Source organism: Mus pahari, chromosome 8 (genome assembly GCF_900095145.1).
Source record: "Mus pahari chromosome 8, PAHARI_EIJ_v1.1, whole genome shotgun sequence".
NCBI lineage: Eukaryota > Metazoa > Chordata > Mammalia > Rodentia > Muridae > Mus > Mus pahari.
Window position 1 is genome coordinate 93383231 of NC_034597.1, and position 17439 is coordinate 93400669.

At 35.2% G+C, this 17439-nt stretch overlaps 1 protein-coding gene across 8 annotated transcripts in view; it reads right to left on the bottom strand.

Moving 5' to 3' along the window:
- Positions 1–17439, bottom strand: part of Rbm26 (RNA binding motif protein 26) — a 66547-nt gene that overhangs the window by 8674 nt on the left and 40434 nt on the right. For all 8 annotated transcript variants that reach the window (XM_029541936.1, XM_029541938.1, XM_021202852.2 and 5 more), the window contains 7 exons: positions 15954–16079; positions 15533–15607; positions 14471–14638; positions 12770–12874; positions 8771–8971; positions 5096–5182; positions 1574–1687 (listed from right to left, as the gene is read on the bottom strand). In XM_029541936.1, the coding sequence (XP_029397796.1) occupies positions 1574–1687; positions 5096–5182; positions 8771–8971; positions 12770–12874; positions 14471–14638; positions 15533–15607; positions 15954–16079 (876 nt within the window). The remainder of the gene's footprint in view (positions 1–1573; positions 1688–5095; positions 5183–8770; positions 8972–12769; positions 12875–14470; positions 14639–15532; positions 15608–15953; positions 16080–17439) is intronic.

Consider the following 17439-nt stretch of genomic DNA (forward strand, 5'->3'; position numbering starts at 1 on the left):
AAACAAAAGAAACAAAAAAAAGAAAAGAAAAAAAAGTAACACTTTTAAACACTGTTCACTCTCAAGAGTTGAACACTAACGGTTATTTCTATAGCTAGAACACTTAAGAGAACAAAGTAAAGCAGCCTTGTCTATTTCATTTCTTACAGTACCTGGGTCACTGCGCACGTGAAGTGAGCAATAAACATCAAAGTGAGGTTCAATACATGCCACTTCTCCTCGCTAACAAGCCATGCCAGCTGCTAGACTCAGAACACTGCTCAATGCTCCTTTTAAAAGGGAATACGTTTCACTGATTTACCCTAACTCTCAACACTCACCAACTTATAAAAATCCTACCACAATTTCATTTTTTTGATATATATCTTTTTTTAAAAAAGAAATTGAAAAACAAAAGCAAAAACCTTGTCTTTTTCCCATTCCCTTCACAAAAGCTTTTCAGGCTGCTTTCCCAAACTTTTCAAAATACCTAATACCAGGAGCTCGCCTGCTTTTCTCCCCATTCAATTCAAACTCATGGAAGGACATAGGTATAATCTAAAATATAAAATGACAAATCATGGACATGAGTTTCAAATACACATTTATTCTTGCATTTGACTATGGATAGATATGCGTAACAGATTTGAAATGCTCTGCAAACAAAATGAAGCAGCATTATGGAAATCTAACAAATGTGAAACAATCTTTTAGTTTCTTTACCTTACCTTTATTTTTTTTAACTTCTTCAATTATTTCTGTAACTGTTTTCATGATTAAACAAAACAGCATTATTTACTTAAGTCTTTGTCTTGAGGGCTTTTTGAATTCACTATCCCTTCTTATCCTGCCATACCTTTTATCCTAGTGGCTAGTGTTACTTGGAAACATTACACTCTGCCACTCTTATCCTGATGCTAGAACTCTTTTGAAAATGTCTTTCACTTTCTTAGCCCCAGCACATAGGTACAGAACACTATTTTATCATTCAGGGCTTGGATCTACTGGTAATAGACCTTTAAGATTATTATGGACAGACACAATCATTCCTTCCTGGGGGTTCCCATAGCATGTTGTTCAAATCTGCATTTGGCATATCAGTATGCCTATCGCTGTCATTATTTCTTCTGTCACCACCCTCCTTTCCAGATTATAAGCTCCTTGATGATAGGGACCGTGTCTTATTCATTTTTGTGCCTATCACAAAATCTACCACATAGCAGGTAGTCACTCTGATGAACTAAAGCAATATGAATTTTAAAAGAAGGCTGAAATGTTGATACAGCAATTAAGTAAAATAAATACCCTAGAACTTAACATATTATTACAAGATTTCCTGTGGATAAAAATCTAATGAATAATTATTATCTTCTACAGTAATTGAAAATTGATATATCACATGTTATTTTTTTTGACAATTCTTCTCATTAATCCAGAAAATATAAATTGTCTGCATTTATCTGATCTCCCCTGTCTGAAATATGGTTTAGGAATAAAAGTATTATGTTAAAATCACAGCCATTTAAAAAAAAAATCACCTTTTGTAAATGAACTATGAATAATGATGGGAAAACAAATGAAAAAAAAAACATACTTCCTCTTCATCAGGTTCAGCTTCCTCAGTATCCACAGCTGACAGGTTAGTTATTGGCTTATTCCAGGCCAGCTTTAAATCCTGCCCTTTGAAGCGAGCTCCGTGAATTGCAGCCTAGAACAATTAAGAAAATGGGAGTGAAGAACATTAACAATTTAAGTTCTTAATGTCTGATATTTAAAACAACTAAACTTCATTTGCTATTTGGTCACTTATTCTCAATTTACTGTTACAATTACAAATTTCGTTATTTACTTCTTCTTCTTCTTCTTCTTTTTTTTTTCCAGACAGGGTTTCTTTGTATAGCCCTTGCTGTCCTGGAATTCACTTTGTAGACCAGGCTGGCCTTGAACTCAGAAATCCACCTGCCTCTGCCTCCCAAGTGCTGGGATTAAAGGCGTGTGCCACCACCACCCGGCAGTTATTTACTTCTTAAAAATCATAATAGTAATGTACATTTTTAAAAGTAAACACAATTTCTTATAATCAACTATCATTTCACTCCTGGCCAAAATCTGAATAGGAAAAAAATTGTTTATAAATTTACAGTAAAATTACAATTTACTGATAACTACTATTTAAAAAACGATCCCAATATACATCAAGATTTTGGCTCTATCTTTGTACTGGCTAATTTTGTGTCAACTTGACACAGGCTGGAGTTATCACAGAGAAAGGAGCTTCAGTTGGGGAAATGCCCCCATGAGATCCAGCTGTAAGGCATTTTCTCAATTAGTGATCAACGGGGGAGGTCCCCTTGTGGGTGGTGCCATCTCTGGGCTGGTAGTCTTGGGTTCTATAAGAGAGCAGGCTGAGCAAGCCAGGGGAGGCAAGCCAGTAAAGAACATGGCCTCTGCATTAGCTCCTGCTTCCTGACCTGCTTGAGTTCCAGTTCTGACATCCTTTGGTGATGAACAGCAGTGTGGAAAACGTAAGCTGAATAAACCCTTTCCTCCCCAATTTGCTTCTTGGTTATGATGTTTGTTCAGGAATAGAAACCCTGACTAAGACAATCTTCTAAACCAATATTTATTTTGATAAACAGAGCAAATGAATTTTACATGCTATATAGTAACTATTAACTAGAAACCTACAAAAAACAAATTTGCATATAAAATGTCACATTATTTTCAAATTAATGATCTAAATCGCCACAAAACAATGTATAACTAATGCAAAATTATATAAACACCTTAATGAAAGGGAAAGGTAACAACTATGAACTTTTCTACAGAAAAGTACAGTATTTTCTATAGAAACACTTGATAACTGATGATAGTTGAACTCAAAGACCGGTCAAGCCTAGTCAGTAGCTGCCCTCAAACACCACATTTAAAGTAACGTGAATGGGCATACATCAGGGTTCGTAATGTCATAAAGTAACTCTTGGTCCCAAGACATACTCAAAGTACAGAAAGATATGAAATGAAGAAACAGTTACATATTCAATGACATTTGCACATGAGCTATGTGAGGCATTAATACTCCCATGTACCAATTTAAATCTGTATATATACATTTATGATAAATTTAAAAGATTTCATGCTTATTAAAATTCAGTTTAAGAGTTTTTAATTCATGCTTAATCACAATGCCACACAATTTTAAAACACACACTGAAGCTGAAATCATTACTGTTAAGAAATGACAAGTGGCACATGCAAAATATTTATAAATAAACTTGTTTCTTATTTATTCAAAAAAGGAAATATAAAAAGAACAAAAGTGTGACCAGCAATATCTACAGTAAATCTGGGAGTGGAGTTGTTTTTCCTTCTTAAAATGGGTCTTTGTGGTGTACATCCTACCTAGACTTTAACTCACAATCCTACTGCTTCAGCCTCCTACTACTCAGTAGCAATATAATTGTGTAACACTACCCTGTATAATAACAGCTTACTGGCAAATAATTTCTTCTAATTTTAACCATCTCTATATTCAACATGCATTTCAAATTTGTAAGGTGAACTTTTACTATAGTTTTAATTTCTTTAAAACGGAGGGAGGATCAAAAGGTCTTGAAAACACTATCAATGACATAGCTCTTAGTTACTTCCAGTAAGTCTATGATAAGACTCTATTGCTGAAGATGACTTCATACTTTGATTGCAGAACGAAGAGACTGATCCACAAGCTAACGCCCTGATGGCTAGTAGAATGCTGAAAGCTACTGTGCAGGCTGCTGAGGAACAGAAGACATCCACTGTCTTCCTCATCACTGAACTCTGCATGCTAAGTCTGACCTGCTAGGAAAGATATGCTTACTGGGAAAATAGTGGGAAGACTACTACAGGGTAATTACCCACTTTCCAGTTGAATTTCAGGCTACTCGACAGGTGGGAATCTCGTGTCTGGTACTGTAAACGGACCCAAAGCCCACGGCTGGAGGTCAGAGGGCCTTGGACAGAGCCTACTGTTAAGTTTGTTCAATGATCAGGCTGTCAGATTGCACCCTAAATTTTTTGCTTATATTCACAGAGCAGGGCTGCTCTCCACCCTAATCAGAGAAGCCTCTTTTGGCAGCACTCAGCAGTTAGTAACTGGTCAAAGTGCTGAGAATCAGACTTTAAGCCTCATAGCATCACATAAACAACTAACAACAGTCTAGTCAGGAGTTTGCTAAGATAGAGATGCTTCTCTATCCCTCATCCTGCTGGGACTGGGAACTAGTAGGTAAAGGATAAATAACAGGGGTGGGCAACAGAACTATCTGTCTCTACATCTACCTTAGGTAACTTTTACCACTCATTCTACTAATTCATACTTTGTTCTGGGCCAGATAAAATAGTGAACAGTAGAAAGAGTGGTGATCCTATGTAGTGACAATTTTGGAATTTTGGCCTCTTTAAAAAATACTGAAATAAGAATATGTTTTCATTATAATCCTGGGTGTGACAATATGGGACAGTCCAAAGCAGCTAATTATGATTTGCCTCATGCTCTAGCAGGGGGCGTGACTCTGCCAGCTGCAGAAGGTCTCTGTAATTGTGTGACATTTGGAATTCTGGGACCTTATCAGAGCATGTATAAATGCTAGTACCAAAAAGGTGGGGTTGGTGGTTGGTGGTTGGTGGTTGTGCAGGGGGTTGGCTGTGGTTTGTTAGTAGTTGTGCTCAAAGAAGAAACAAAAGGAAAGAAATTAGGTTCAGGGATCTAGCTATCTGTGTCTCCCTTTCCACTATCCTTCTCTTCTCTCCTATACAGTGATAGGGGTGAAACTGTGGGGGAAAGGGTGGAGAAAGAATAACCTACAAAGTAGCAAAAACCAGCTCTTTAACCTCTGTAAAAAGAACGTATGACATGTTCAAATTAATATGTCTTAAAGTCAACTTGGTGTCAAATTTTATACACATTATATTTATATTACATACAGATTTCCTAAGAAAATAAGAATATTTTTGTGGACTCATACTTGCACTTAAAATATTCTACCTTCTGTCAAAGTACAGTTTAATTTATATTAAAACTTATGAAAACATTAGCCAATTAAACGAAGTTTTAACAAATTAATTTTATACTTACTGCTTCTGCTTCTGCTCTTGTCTTGAATGTAATTATTGCATGAAGTGAAGAGTCATCAATCTGACAGTCCTCAATTTCACCATATTGCTGTAAATTAATAAATTATTTCCTAAAAGTGTTTTGAAACATCTAAAACCCCCAATGGCATTAGAAGAGTAATAACCATAATCTAGAATTTATAATAATCCATATCAGGAGAGCAATAACTCATTACATTTAGTCCTATCTGCCCATCTCAGCTCTAGTCCTACACTTTCCAGAACTGGCAACATTCAACTCTATTTGAGTTATAATGAATGAAACAATGGTTAAAGTCTTATTACTTCTAACTTAGGACAAGGCAAATTTGTTCTTAAACAGCATAATCAACCATCAAAAGAAACTATGAAATTCTAGAATCATTTCCAATAAAAGGAGGAATAGATTCAGAGAATTTAAGCAATTTTTCCAGTCAGTCAAGCAAATTATCAAAATGAAGATTCAGGACTTTTACTTTACAAGATTAACTTTGACTAAAATGAGTTCATTTGGGCTGATGAAAAGGCTCAGTGGTGAAGAGCACTGCTCTTCCAGAGATCATAAGTTCTAAATCATAAGATCAAAATCCCAGCAACCACATAGTGGCTCAAAACCATCCGTAATGAGAACAAATAAAGAACCTATAGGCCGGGGCAAGTGGGACCTAGAAAAAGCTCTTGCTTGCCAGTCAGTGGTGGCACACGCCTTTAAACCCAGCACTTGGGAGGCAGAGGCAGGCAGATTTCTGAGTTCGAGACCAGCCTGGTCTACAAAGTGAGTTCCAGGACAGCGAAACCCTGTCTTGAAAAAGCAATAAATAAATAAATAAATAAATAAATAAATAAATAAATAAATAAATAAATAAATGAATGAATGAATGAATAGGTTCACTTACTATGTATGTATTTACACTAAGGCAAACAAAATTTAGAACTTAAATACTAAGTATAGTGCATTATAGCTGATCAAAATTTATTGCTTTTTTTCCCCCACATATTTTTGTAAATAGCAATTTTATTACACAATAATTAGTCTTTTATGCATTATTTTTCTTCTCATTCCATAACTATAACCATACACTAATTAAAACAAATTTTTTTTTTTTTTTTTTGGTTTTTTGAGACAGGGTTTCTCTGTGTAGCCCTGGCTGTCCTGGAACTCACTTTGTAGACCAGGCTGGCTTCGAACTCAGAAATCCTCCTGCCTCTGCCTCCCAAGTGCTGGGATTAAAGGCGTGCGCCACCACGCCCGGCAAAACAAATTTTTATTAACAAATTTAAACTTAAACAAATTATTTAATTTCCTCAAGGTTTTATTTCCTCATCTATAAAATGGGCACAATAAGGTTTCCATTTCTGCATCTATAAAATGGGCACAATAAAGGTTATTCTTGGTGTCAATTTGACTACATCTGAAATTAACTAAAACCCAATGGCTGGCCACACCTGTAATTTAATTAGTAATTAAATTTATTTGAAGCAAGAATAACCAATAATTGGGGTCTGGATCTTTGTACAAAGATACACCTTTAATCTGTACTACATCTTCTGCTGGCAGTCTACATAAAGGACATGAAAGAAGGAAGCTGGCTCTCTCTCTCTCTCTCTGCCTAGTGGCGACCACTCTCCTTTTCTGGCATGAACAGTCTATTTGTTTAGGATTATGGTATATTCTGAAGACCAGCTGAGATATCCAGCATTGTGAACTGAACAACTACTAGAATCCCGAACTGTTCATTGTTATAAGCAACCATTGTTGGCCTACCTGGAACATTGTAATAAATCTCCTTTCCTTTCTCTTTCCCTCCCTCCCTCCTTCCCCCTCTCTGTCCTAGCTGGACCATTCTAATAAATCTCCTCTCCTCTCCTCTCCTCTCCCTCTCCCTCTCCCTCTCCCTCTCCTTCTCCCTCTCCCCTCCCCCTCCCTCCCTCCGTGTGTGTGTGTGTGTGTGTGTGTGTGTGTGTGTGTGTGTGTGTGTGAGCATACATAAAATCATAAGTTCTGTTCCTCTAGAGAAGCCCCACCAAATCAGTGTTAATTCAAATTATTCTTAATATCCCCTTTAAGTTTTCGCTGTTTTTATTACTATTATTACTGGACTCCCTAGACAAAAATTTACAGGCATTTTGCTAATGACCACAGTTGTTCTAACCTCCTGTGCTCAGAGATAAAAAGATTAAAAAAGCTAAACTCTGAAATGTGTACTCTTGTTTAACAGTAGTATTTTTCATGTATAAATTTCAACTACTAACTTGGAGTAGAACTCAAACTCTACACTTATGAAAGTATTTCTACCCTAAGTTTCTGCATATTTATTTCTCAAGCCTCTTAGATTCAGCAAAACACGATTAAAATGAACTCAGCTTGTTTGGATTATTTTTCCAATTGAGTGCTACCCCTAAGTAGCTGAGCACCTGTATGCAGGGCACTTAACTGTCTGGATCTCATTTCCCTTTGCAGAAGTAGGGACAAAGCAAGGGAGAGCTGAGCTTTATCTCCAAGCACCTTTCTAGTTCTCATTCTCTATCCCTCTGAATCCAACAAGCACAGAACTCTCCAGACTGCTCACGGGGAAGATGCTAATCACTTTAGTTACTTCTTACACATCAATTCTTTCTTTTATAACTTCCTTATATTCAGAGAGAGCATTAACTATTAGCTGGGAGTGAGTGTCAAACACTAAAATTCGCCTTATAACACTTAAAGTTTACCTATTCTTCTAGTTCTCCATTTCAGGTTTACTAATTGTTGAACCTCCCTCACTCATCTTTGTATCATATGTCAGGGGTAAACATACTCCTTTGAATCCTGAATCCCTGAGCTGTGTGTTTAATAAGCTATAGTTTATCTTAATTGATTTGTGTCAAACCAATGTATCTCCAAGAAGTGAGAGTAAAGGTCTGATTCATCCTCTCTCTGAAGGGTTACCAGAATACCCATGGTAACACTGATGCTCAGGAATTTAAGGTCAGGAAAACCTTACAAACTGCAATAGGTAAGATGAAAGGCTAAGGTGCGTATGTATCTACTCTGCACATTAGTCTAATAATGCCCAGGCGTCTAAATAAACAATGGGTGACTAGGGCTAGAATCTGCTACTCTTCCAAGCCATTCTATTGCCATTAGATAAACTCTCTTGCATTGTATCCTTGGTAACTTGATCTTGCTTCAGTCCTATTCAACTCTATCAAGAGTATAATATTAACAAAACTTTATTTTTAAAGTTTCATATATAAAAATCTAAATGTTCTATATAAAAATGCCAATTTTTCCTTAAATTATCAATATAAACTTACTCTTGAGGTCCCTCTCTAAAACAATAAAGTTTAAAACTTTAAAATATTTGAAGGCATATCTAGTTTAAGAATTATAACATTTAAGCCGGTCAGTGAATCTGAGACCAGCCTGTTCTATGAGGGGAGGGGGAGAGGAAGAGGGGAGGGGAGGGGAAGAGGGGGGGAGGGGAAGGGTGGGGATTATAACATTTCTCCCAAACAAAAAAAAACCTGATTCTATTTTATAACTAAACACTATAGATTAAGGAAAACCCATGTATCACTGAATTTAAATTACACATGTCATTCTCTTCACTTTCTCTTTACTTGTATCTATTAACCTGAGTAACAATTAGTATTTTGCTAGGTGGTAAGAAAGTACCGCAAAATGAGGAAGAAGATCTTCTCTATCACTCTCTGTAAATGCAGAGATCTCCAATGCTCTGGGTCGGTGATCCACCACAGCATGCCCAGGCACACCTCGGCCTCGGCCTCTACCCCTGCCCCGTCCGGGAGCTGCACCTCGGCCTCTTGTATGAATTCCTCTACCTCGGCCAGATGAAAGAATTCCTCTTTTAGCAGCCTAGAGAAGAAAAAACACACAGGTTACACAATGTGGTAACTAGGCATTGAGACCTCTAATCTGAAATGCCCAACACCGTGTTCCCGAGTTCCAAATTTTGAAATATTTCATTGATTTTACTTGTTGAGCACACCAAGTTTCAAATTAGAAATACCACAACTGTGTTAACTTAAGGCAAATGTTATATCTTGGAAAATGATCCAAACATTTATGCTGTCTGAGATAGTATTTAGATAATCATATAACATTAAAAATTCTAAAATAACTAAATGTACTCTGAAAGTATTTCAAGTATAACAACTTTAAAAACCTATTTACAATTCCATTACATTATTTTGTGTCTCCTTCTATCATATAGGTTCCAGGGAACAAATTCAAGTCATTAGATCTGTCAGCAGGCAACTTTACACCAAGCCAACTTACCACCTTACCCTTCTTCCCTCTCAAACTAAGTTCATACTCTAAGACATCACACATGACAAAAAGACTGGTAACTCTGGAGCTCTTAATAACACAGAAGGCTGGACATCACTTCAAAAGTCAAGTTAATATAGATTGCAACACAACCTACAGAGATAATAAATATATTTTTACAGTGAACTATACTCTAGACTATCTGATTTTCAAATAAATGCTTCTAGCTTATTATCTGTTGACTCAGCGAATATTAAGTTTTCCCAAATGCATTATTTTATCACACTATAGAAGAAATACAGAATATTAATTCTCTGCTACATAATTTCTTTGTACATAATTTCTTTGTAGGACACCATTCCTTCATTCCACAAACATTCTCTAAACACCTGTGCTAGTAGCTCTGGACCTCAAGTGCAATTTCAGTTTGTGCAATTAGCACAGTAATTAAAGTGCTTACCACACAAGCATGAGAACCTAAGGTCAACCCCAAACACCTACAAAGCAAAGTCATGATGTACATCTGTAATCTCACAACTGAGGACAAGGGAGATCCCTGGGCCCTGCTGGCCAGCCACTCAGACTAGCCAAATCAATGAGCTGCAGACTCAGTGAACACTTGACCCCCTTCCAAAATGGAGCTTGAGGGATACACACAACATTAACTTCTGCCCTCTAGCCTCCACACATGCATTAGCACCTGCCCACACCTGCAACGTACATACAAATACATAAATGCCAAACACACAAGCTCAATTCCTAGACAAGTAAATTATTGAAAGTGGTTCTTGCACAGGACTTGAGTTTCCAGCACCACATGGTACTTCACAGTCCCGGGGGATCCAATATCCTCCTCTGGTCTCCATGGATGCAATCCATGCATATAGTACACAAACACACATGCATACTGGCAAGCTTTCATTCAAAAATAAAATAAACCGTGGGAGAAACTCATCTGTAATTTAGCAATTAGCTGGATGTGAAGTGTAAACAAAGGGTAGACTCACATAAAACTCCTTGCACATTTCTAGTTTGGGAAACTATATATACAAACTTTAGAAGTAAGATAAACAAAAAGATGAACATGCTGATGAGGGTATATGGCATCCAAGTAAGAACATTAAATCCTAATATTATCAAAAGTAAACATAAAATCAAATAATAATGCTAAATGAAATAAGGTATAATCAAATAACAATGAACAATGGCTATTAGTAAGAACTGTGCTGGTGTGAAAAGTGGAGAAATGTTGGTGAAAATTTACAACAGAATAAGCTGTACCAACTGCTGTACAGCACGGTAAGTACAAAAAGCAAGAGAAGGAAATTTTTAAATGTATTTTCATAAGAACTTAAGTATGTGAGGTGAATAGATTTCTCTGATAATTCATTCCATGAAATATAGATGTATATTGAAATATGTTGTATAGCATACACAGTCAAAAATTTTAAAATAAACAAAATAATAAATTTAAAAAAAAAAAAGGGTTAACCAGGTGGTGGTGGTGGTAGAGTGGCCCTGATCAAAGAATGCTTGAAAGGCAGAGTCAAAGGGAGCTCTGAATTTAGAGGCCAGTCTGGTCTACAAAGCAAGTTCCATTACAGTCAGGGCTACACAGAGTAACCCTGTCTTGGAAAAAAGTTGTGAGGGCATAAGATTAAATATATCACAAGTACACCCTGAAAAGCATTAATGACAAAACAGATGCTCCCTGAAAAGTAAACTTCAACCACCTATAATTTGGAGTTTAAACCAAAAGTCTCCAAGAAATCCTATAGCCAAACAGCATATTCAATATAACCTTTCAAAATGTATTTGATCTTAAAATCTTTGCTCACTGATCTCTATTAAAAAATAGAAAAATTAACATGATGAGCATATTCTGGCATCTACTGTATTACTGCATGAGTACTGACTGTAAATCAAATTTGAATCATCATAAAAGACTGGAAAATACTATTCTATCTTTGGTTGAATTACAACAAGCAAAACATGGAACAATAATTTTTATGTTATTTATTTACTAAATTATATCAAAAATTTTACAATATTTCATTTTTTTATATCACCAATGGCATGGACTATTCATACTGAGAAACCAATTTTAAAATTAATATAATTTTATAAAATTAATATAATTTTATAAAATTAATATAATTTTAAAATTAATATAAAATTAAAAACTAATATTTTGGGTTGCACATACAAACAAAACAGATCATGTTTCAAGGGAACTCAGTGCAGGGTTAGGCCAGCATCTCACAGCTTTTTCTAACTCTCAGACAGGATAGAGCCTAGGACATGTCCAGCAGATACCAAAAGTTAAATTGTTAATACTTAAACAGCACTAAACAGATTTCTACTGTATTTTAAAGTGTGTGTGTGGGGGGGGGGGTCAACAAACTTTTAAAAAATATATACTCACTGGGCATAGTGATCCCAGCCCTTGGGAGGCAGAGGCAAATAGATGTAAGTTCGAGGCTAGCCCGATCTACAGACAGAGCTCCAGGACAGCCAGGACTACAGAGAAACCTTGTCTCAAAAAGGCAAATAAATAAATAAATAAATAAAAACTCAAATTAAGCCAAATAACCTAAAATATTTTTAAAAAATACTACCTTAAATTATGTCAGGCAATAGTGAATACAGATATTAATACACTTTAATATTTTCTTATATAACATTTTTGCTAAATATCAAGAGATCTATTCCACTAGAAGTTTCTCATTTAATAACCATAACTAAATTATAAGTTAGTTTATTTTCTCTTTTAAAACACCCACAGCACCATCTATAGGCAAAACTTAAATAAGCATGTTTTCAACAGATTTACAATGCTGATTTTTGACAATTCAGCACAACATGCCTATATGACTTTACATATACAAAGACTTTCCATACAAATACCTATAGCGCCCTTAATTATATTTAACCCCAAGAAAAAAAAAACAACAAAACCAGAAAGAGGACTAAAGTTCAGTAGAAACAGAGGCACCAGGGTGTTCATGCAGAGACAGTGTCTCAGCAAATACCAGTTTCTCAGGCCAGTACAAAGTCTCAGAGGGCCAAAGTTCCAAATTCAATCCCTGAGACAACACAGTACAAGAAGAGAACCCATCCCCATAAACTGTCCTCTGGCATTCATAATCAAATTAACAAACAAATATAAAACTGCTTTTTTGAAAACTATTTTCTCTGGTAGTTTAGTAAAATCAATTAGCCTCTTTCCTCTCTATCCTAACACACACACACACACACACACACACAGGAGACAGAGAGAATATTTAGACAGTAATTGTTAAATAGAACCAAAAAACACTTTCATGTTAACCACAATTGTATCTCCTTCTTTCAAGTGAACTGTGTAGCTGTGTTAAAACATACTTCCAGCTGTAATTCTGTATATTTTCTCCTAAGTTCAGTGACTTCTTCTCCAGCCTGCATCTTCTTATATAAATCCAATTCTGTGTCAAGCAATTCTTTCTGCATCTGAAAGTCATTAATGTTTCAAATAACAATTAATACTCTGAGCTTAAGTTAACATTTTTCTAAGATATCTTTTCTCGTATTCATTTCTGTGCCCCATCCCATTCCCCCCACCCCCAGTTTTTTTTTTTTTTTTTTGGGGGGGGGAGGAACACAAGCTAGTTATACAGTCAAGATTCTCCTGTGTTGGCCTCAAAAAAGCCAGGATTTTAGATATGTGTCACCATGCCAAGCAACGTTTGTTTCTATTGCCAATACTATTACTCTAGTTTGTAAGCTTCCTTATTCCTTTTATTCTCATTGATTTCCCTAAAATTCACTGTCTAAACCATAGCTAACTTGTGAATTCATGAAATAATAATGCGATAATTTGGGGGGAAAAAAATGGGGCTAATGAGCAAAATATACTATGTCTTTAGAGAGGTAAACACATACATTTTAGCTATACTGGAGGATAAAGCACAAATGAATGATGGTGGTTCCATACAAGAAGTGGGGTTAGGGATGGACAGTGTATCAGAGGTTGTGGTTTGAGGAGGGAGAGAATCCTATTTTTATCTTTATGTTCTTTTAAACCCTGTTTAAAAAGTTAAAACTAAACCAGTAAGAATAAGGCCAGGAAAAAGTTGAAAACAACTTCAAAACATCAAAAAACAACTTCAAACATCAAAAGCTGAAAACAACTGAAATAGACCTAACTTTATCTAATAGGTAGTACTAAACGAAATAAAAGTTAACTGACATCATAATCTGATTTAATCTTTAATGGAATTAGTTTGTGAGGGATGTAAGTAAAGTTTGAATCAAGCTTAAATGTTGGAAACAGTACTGCAATAATTGTACAACTATTCTGAATGGATTGTGAGTCTACTTGAATGAATAAATAGATTTATGATATGAGGCCAAGTTGTCATTATGGAAATTGGCAATGGAATATGAGTTTTAAAAAAGAATAACCATGTAGTTCACATTAAAATTAGAAAAAATCAACATGGTTTCATACATATATAGATGATATATAAACACTGTACCACATTCTATCATTCATTCCATCTGAAAATATTTTGGTCATTTGTTGTATCATCTAGATTAAAACACCTAGATTTTCTCTTTGCAAATAAAACCCATTCTGGACAGTGATGCAAAGTTACTAGTCTTTTATATCACCAATTCCAATAAATAATTCTTGGCCACACAGTCAAGTAATCATGTCATTTTGTCTTAAAACTACTTTCCAAAAATTATCCATAATCATTTTCTAATAGCTTACTTCACACTTATAAGAGCTAAGACAGTTGTGAATAATCAGATTCTTAACTATATACCCTTAAAAAAATAACTTTTGATATTTTTATTTTAAACTCTCTCTTTTAAAGATTTATTTGTATTAATAAATGTATTTTGCCTGCATGTATATCTGTGCACCATGTGTGTTCAGTGCACTTGGGGGCCAAAAGAAGGCGTCAGATCCTCTTGAACTGCAGTTACAGACAGATGTTAGCTACCAAGATACAGACAGAGATTAGCTAAGAGGAGACGGAGTTGCACTCATCTTCAATATCCTTAGTAAGCAGTCATGTGACTAACAAACCAGAATACCTGAGTCTTTGTTTTTATACTTTTGGGAAGACAGCGTCCAGGAGATGTAGACTTAACCTCATCTTTTAACTTGGTAATATTTTTTGTCAAAATCTCTAATGTTTTCATTATTTCTGCTTTATCTTCAGACTTCATGGTTTTGTTTTTCTCTAGTTTTGAAATTAGCATCTGGAAAATTTTAAAACAGGAATTTAAGAGACTTAGTCCTACTATTGATAAGAAAACAACTACAGTAAAATAGTTAAAACAAATAAATATTATGTTTAATTTATATGTTCTCAACAAAGCTGACAGACTCTCAGTATATAAAGTCAGAAGAGCAGACCTGGTAATGCTAGCAGCAGCTTAATTACATCAGTTTACTTTATGAAGAACTTTACTACTCTTTTGCTCTCTGAGAACCTAAGTTCTGGACCAGAAAAGTGAAATGGGAGATCACTCAAAATTATGTTCTCCTAGTTACAACACCTTTAGCTTTTTACATAAAGCACTGTGGTTTAATAAGAAATAAGAAAAGGCCATATTTCTAATGTTAAAGTAGGTTTTATAGACAGTCTTATTCTGTAGCCTAAGCTGACAAACGAAGCAATTTGACAGCTTCAGCCTCCCTGGGTACTGAGATCATTGTTAAGGCACCACTGTAAACCAACAAAACATCTGTGGCATAATTAACATTTTCACCTCAATTTGAACTAGACATTCTGATGCAGCTTTTGACTGTTGTTTAACACACAAGTAGAGGGTCCAAATTAGTGAAGTACATATCAACAATGAGAAAATGATTTCATTTCATTATGAACTGACCAAAAAACTATATACAGTGAGAGCTAAATAAAGTTACTTCATGATTATAACCAGTTCCACCTGACTATACCCATCACTTTTATGTTTCTTCAGCTCCAATGCTAGTGAATACATAATATTGATGATACACTTATTAACTTTTTCACTTTTACCACTACTACTTACAGTAAATGTGCATCTCACTGTGAATTAAATAGATTAAATTCACTAAAAATAACCACACTGATAATTCTGTCAAATTTAATTTTACTATTTTACCTTCTGTGTTTCAATGTGCTTTTCTAAAATTTCTTGCTTCCTTTTTCTTACATCCTGCTGAAGTTTCAGTGCCTCCTAAAAGAATCAAATCATTTGAGTATAACTAAAGATAGAAAAACAATACAAGAGAAAAGCAATTTTAACTGAAGAAGCATGGGAACAAAAGCAATATACAACATTTATGTCTGTAAAGCTTAGACCACATATACAAGTTTCAAAGATACACCAGAGGAAACTTCCCTTCACACGCACAAAAAAAAAAAAAAAAAGAGTGTAAAAGAATAATTACTGTGAGAGAAGGAAGATTGAACCTTCCAGTTTGACCTTGTGGTACCCACCTTAGCAGACACACAAACAGGCACGCACACACCAAGTGGAGAGGAATCCCTGTATGAGCTGATGCTACACTATCTCTGCTCACCTGTTTCTTTTTCTGGGCTTCATTGTTATCAACTGCAGGGGTAGAAACTAGGAAGGTTTTCTGTGCAGCCTTCAAAGCAGCTGGATTATACACCGTTTTTGTAAGACCAGTAGATGTAGACAACACCTACCAACACAAATTCAACTTCTTAAAAGTGTTATCAATCATATCTATAATTTCTTAATTATTAATAAGAATTACTAATAATTCTTAAGTGTTGCTTTTTAAGAAACTCCAACTTTAAAGCATTTCTGCCTAAAATTTATTGTTGAACTAAATGTATTATATAGTTATAATAACTAAATCACATTTCATGTTTTGAAATGAATGGTATTCATTTCATGAGTAATAAGCCATACAACAAACAAACTAACTCCTGGTGACTTAATACCTATAACAGAAAACAAACAACAAAAAAAGGAAAGCCAAAAATGTAAAACAGGAAATCAGAGGGAAAAGACTGCCATTATTATATTTATGAAAAAGCATAAGAAGAAACTGAATGTCATCCTACAAACATTTTAGTATGACCACTGTAATCTATAGTTCCAAAATAAATGAAGCGGTTATTCTCCACTCCCTACAAGCCATCCTTCCTCCTTGAAGTGATCTTAATCTCAGATGTAGTACAAGCTAAAGCACTAATCATTTTTCTTTTCTTTCCAATACTTACATATTTTTATTCCTTCAGCTATGACATAAAAACACCATTGAATTTGTCAGGGGATATTAACTACTTAATAAAAAAAAATAAAACAAAACCAAAAGAACCTGATGTCTTCCTTCCTATCTACACTGCAAGGCCCTGGAAACAAAGATCTAGTCTTTCTCTTCTTTGTGGTTTTTGAACCTAAGTCTTTTTAATACAGAATTATGAAACTTTGGTTAAAGTAAACTTGAAAGGTGGGGTATCCTCAGTGTGCTCATCTATAAAATTGGGGGGTTCATCTTGAGAGTATCTAAAACACAAACTTAAAGCTCTCTCCTTTTGACTTGTTTAATCACTATACTTTTAGTATCTAAAACAGTACAATCACATGATAGATAATAAATATTTTTACACTAAAGTAAGCAAATGATTATAGGTTGAAGTGAAAAACCCTTTAAAACATAAGGTTTAATAAAAACAACAAGAACAACAATAATAAAGTAATAATATAGACAGCGCTGACAGGCTACTTTTTATTTCTCGCACTAAGTTCCATGAGATGACTGGTTCTTAGAAAAGATAGTATCAACAGATTCTTTAAAACTTAAGCAAGTAACCCTGCACTACGATTTTCCAGAGAAAATATTACTGCTTCTAACATCTTAAGAGTTCCTGAGCTAAAATATGATACAGAAGCCGGGCGTGGTGGCGCACACCTTTAATCCCAGCACTTGGGAGGCAGAGGCAGGAGGATTTCTGAGTTCAAGGCCAGCCTGGTCTACAGAGTGAGTTCCAGGACAGCTAGGGCCATACAGAGAAACCCTGTCTCGAAAAAAA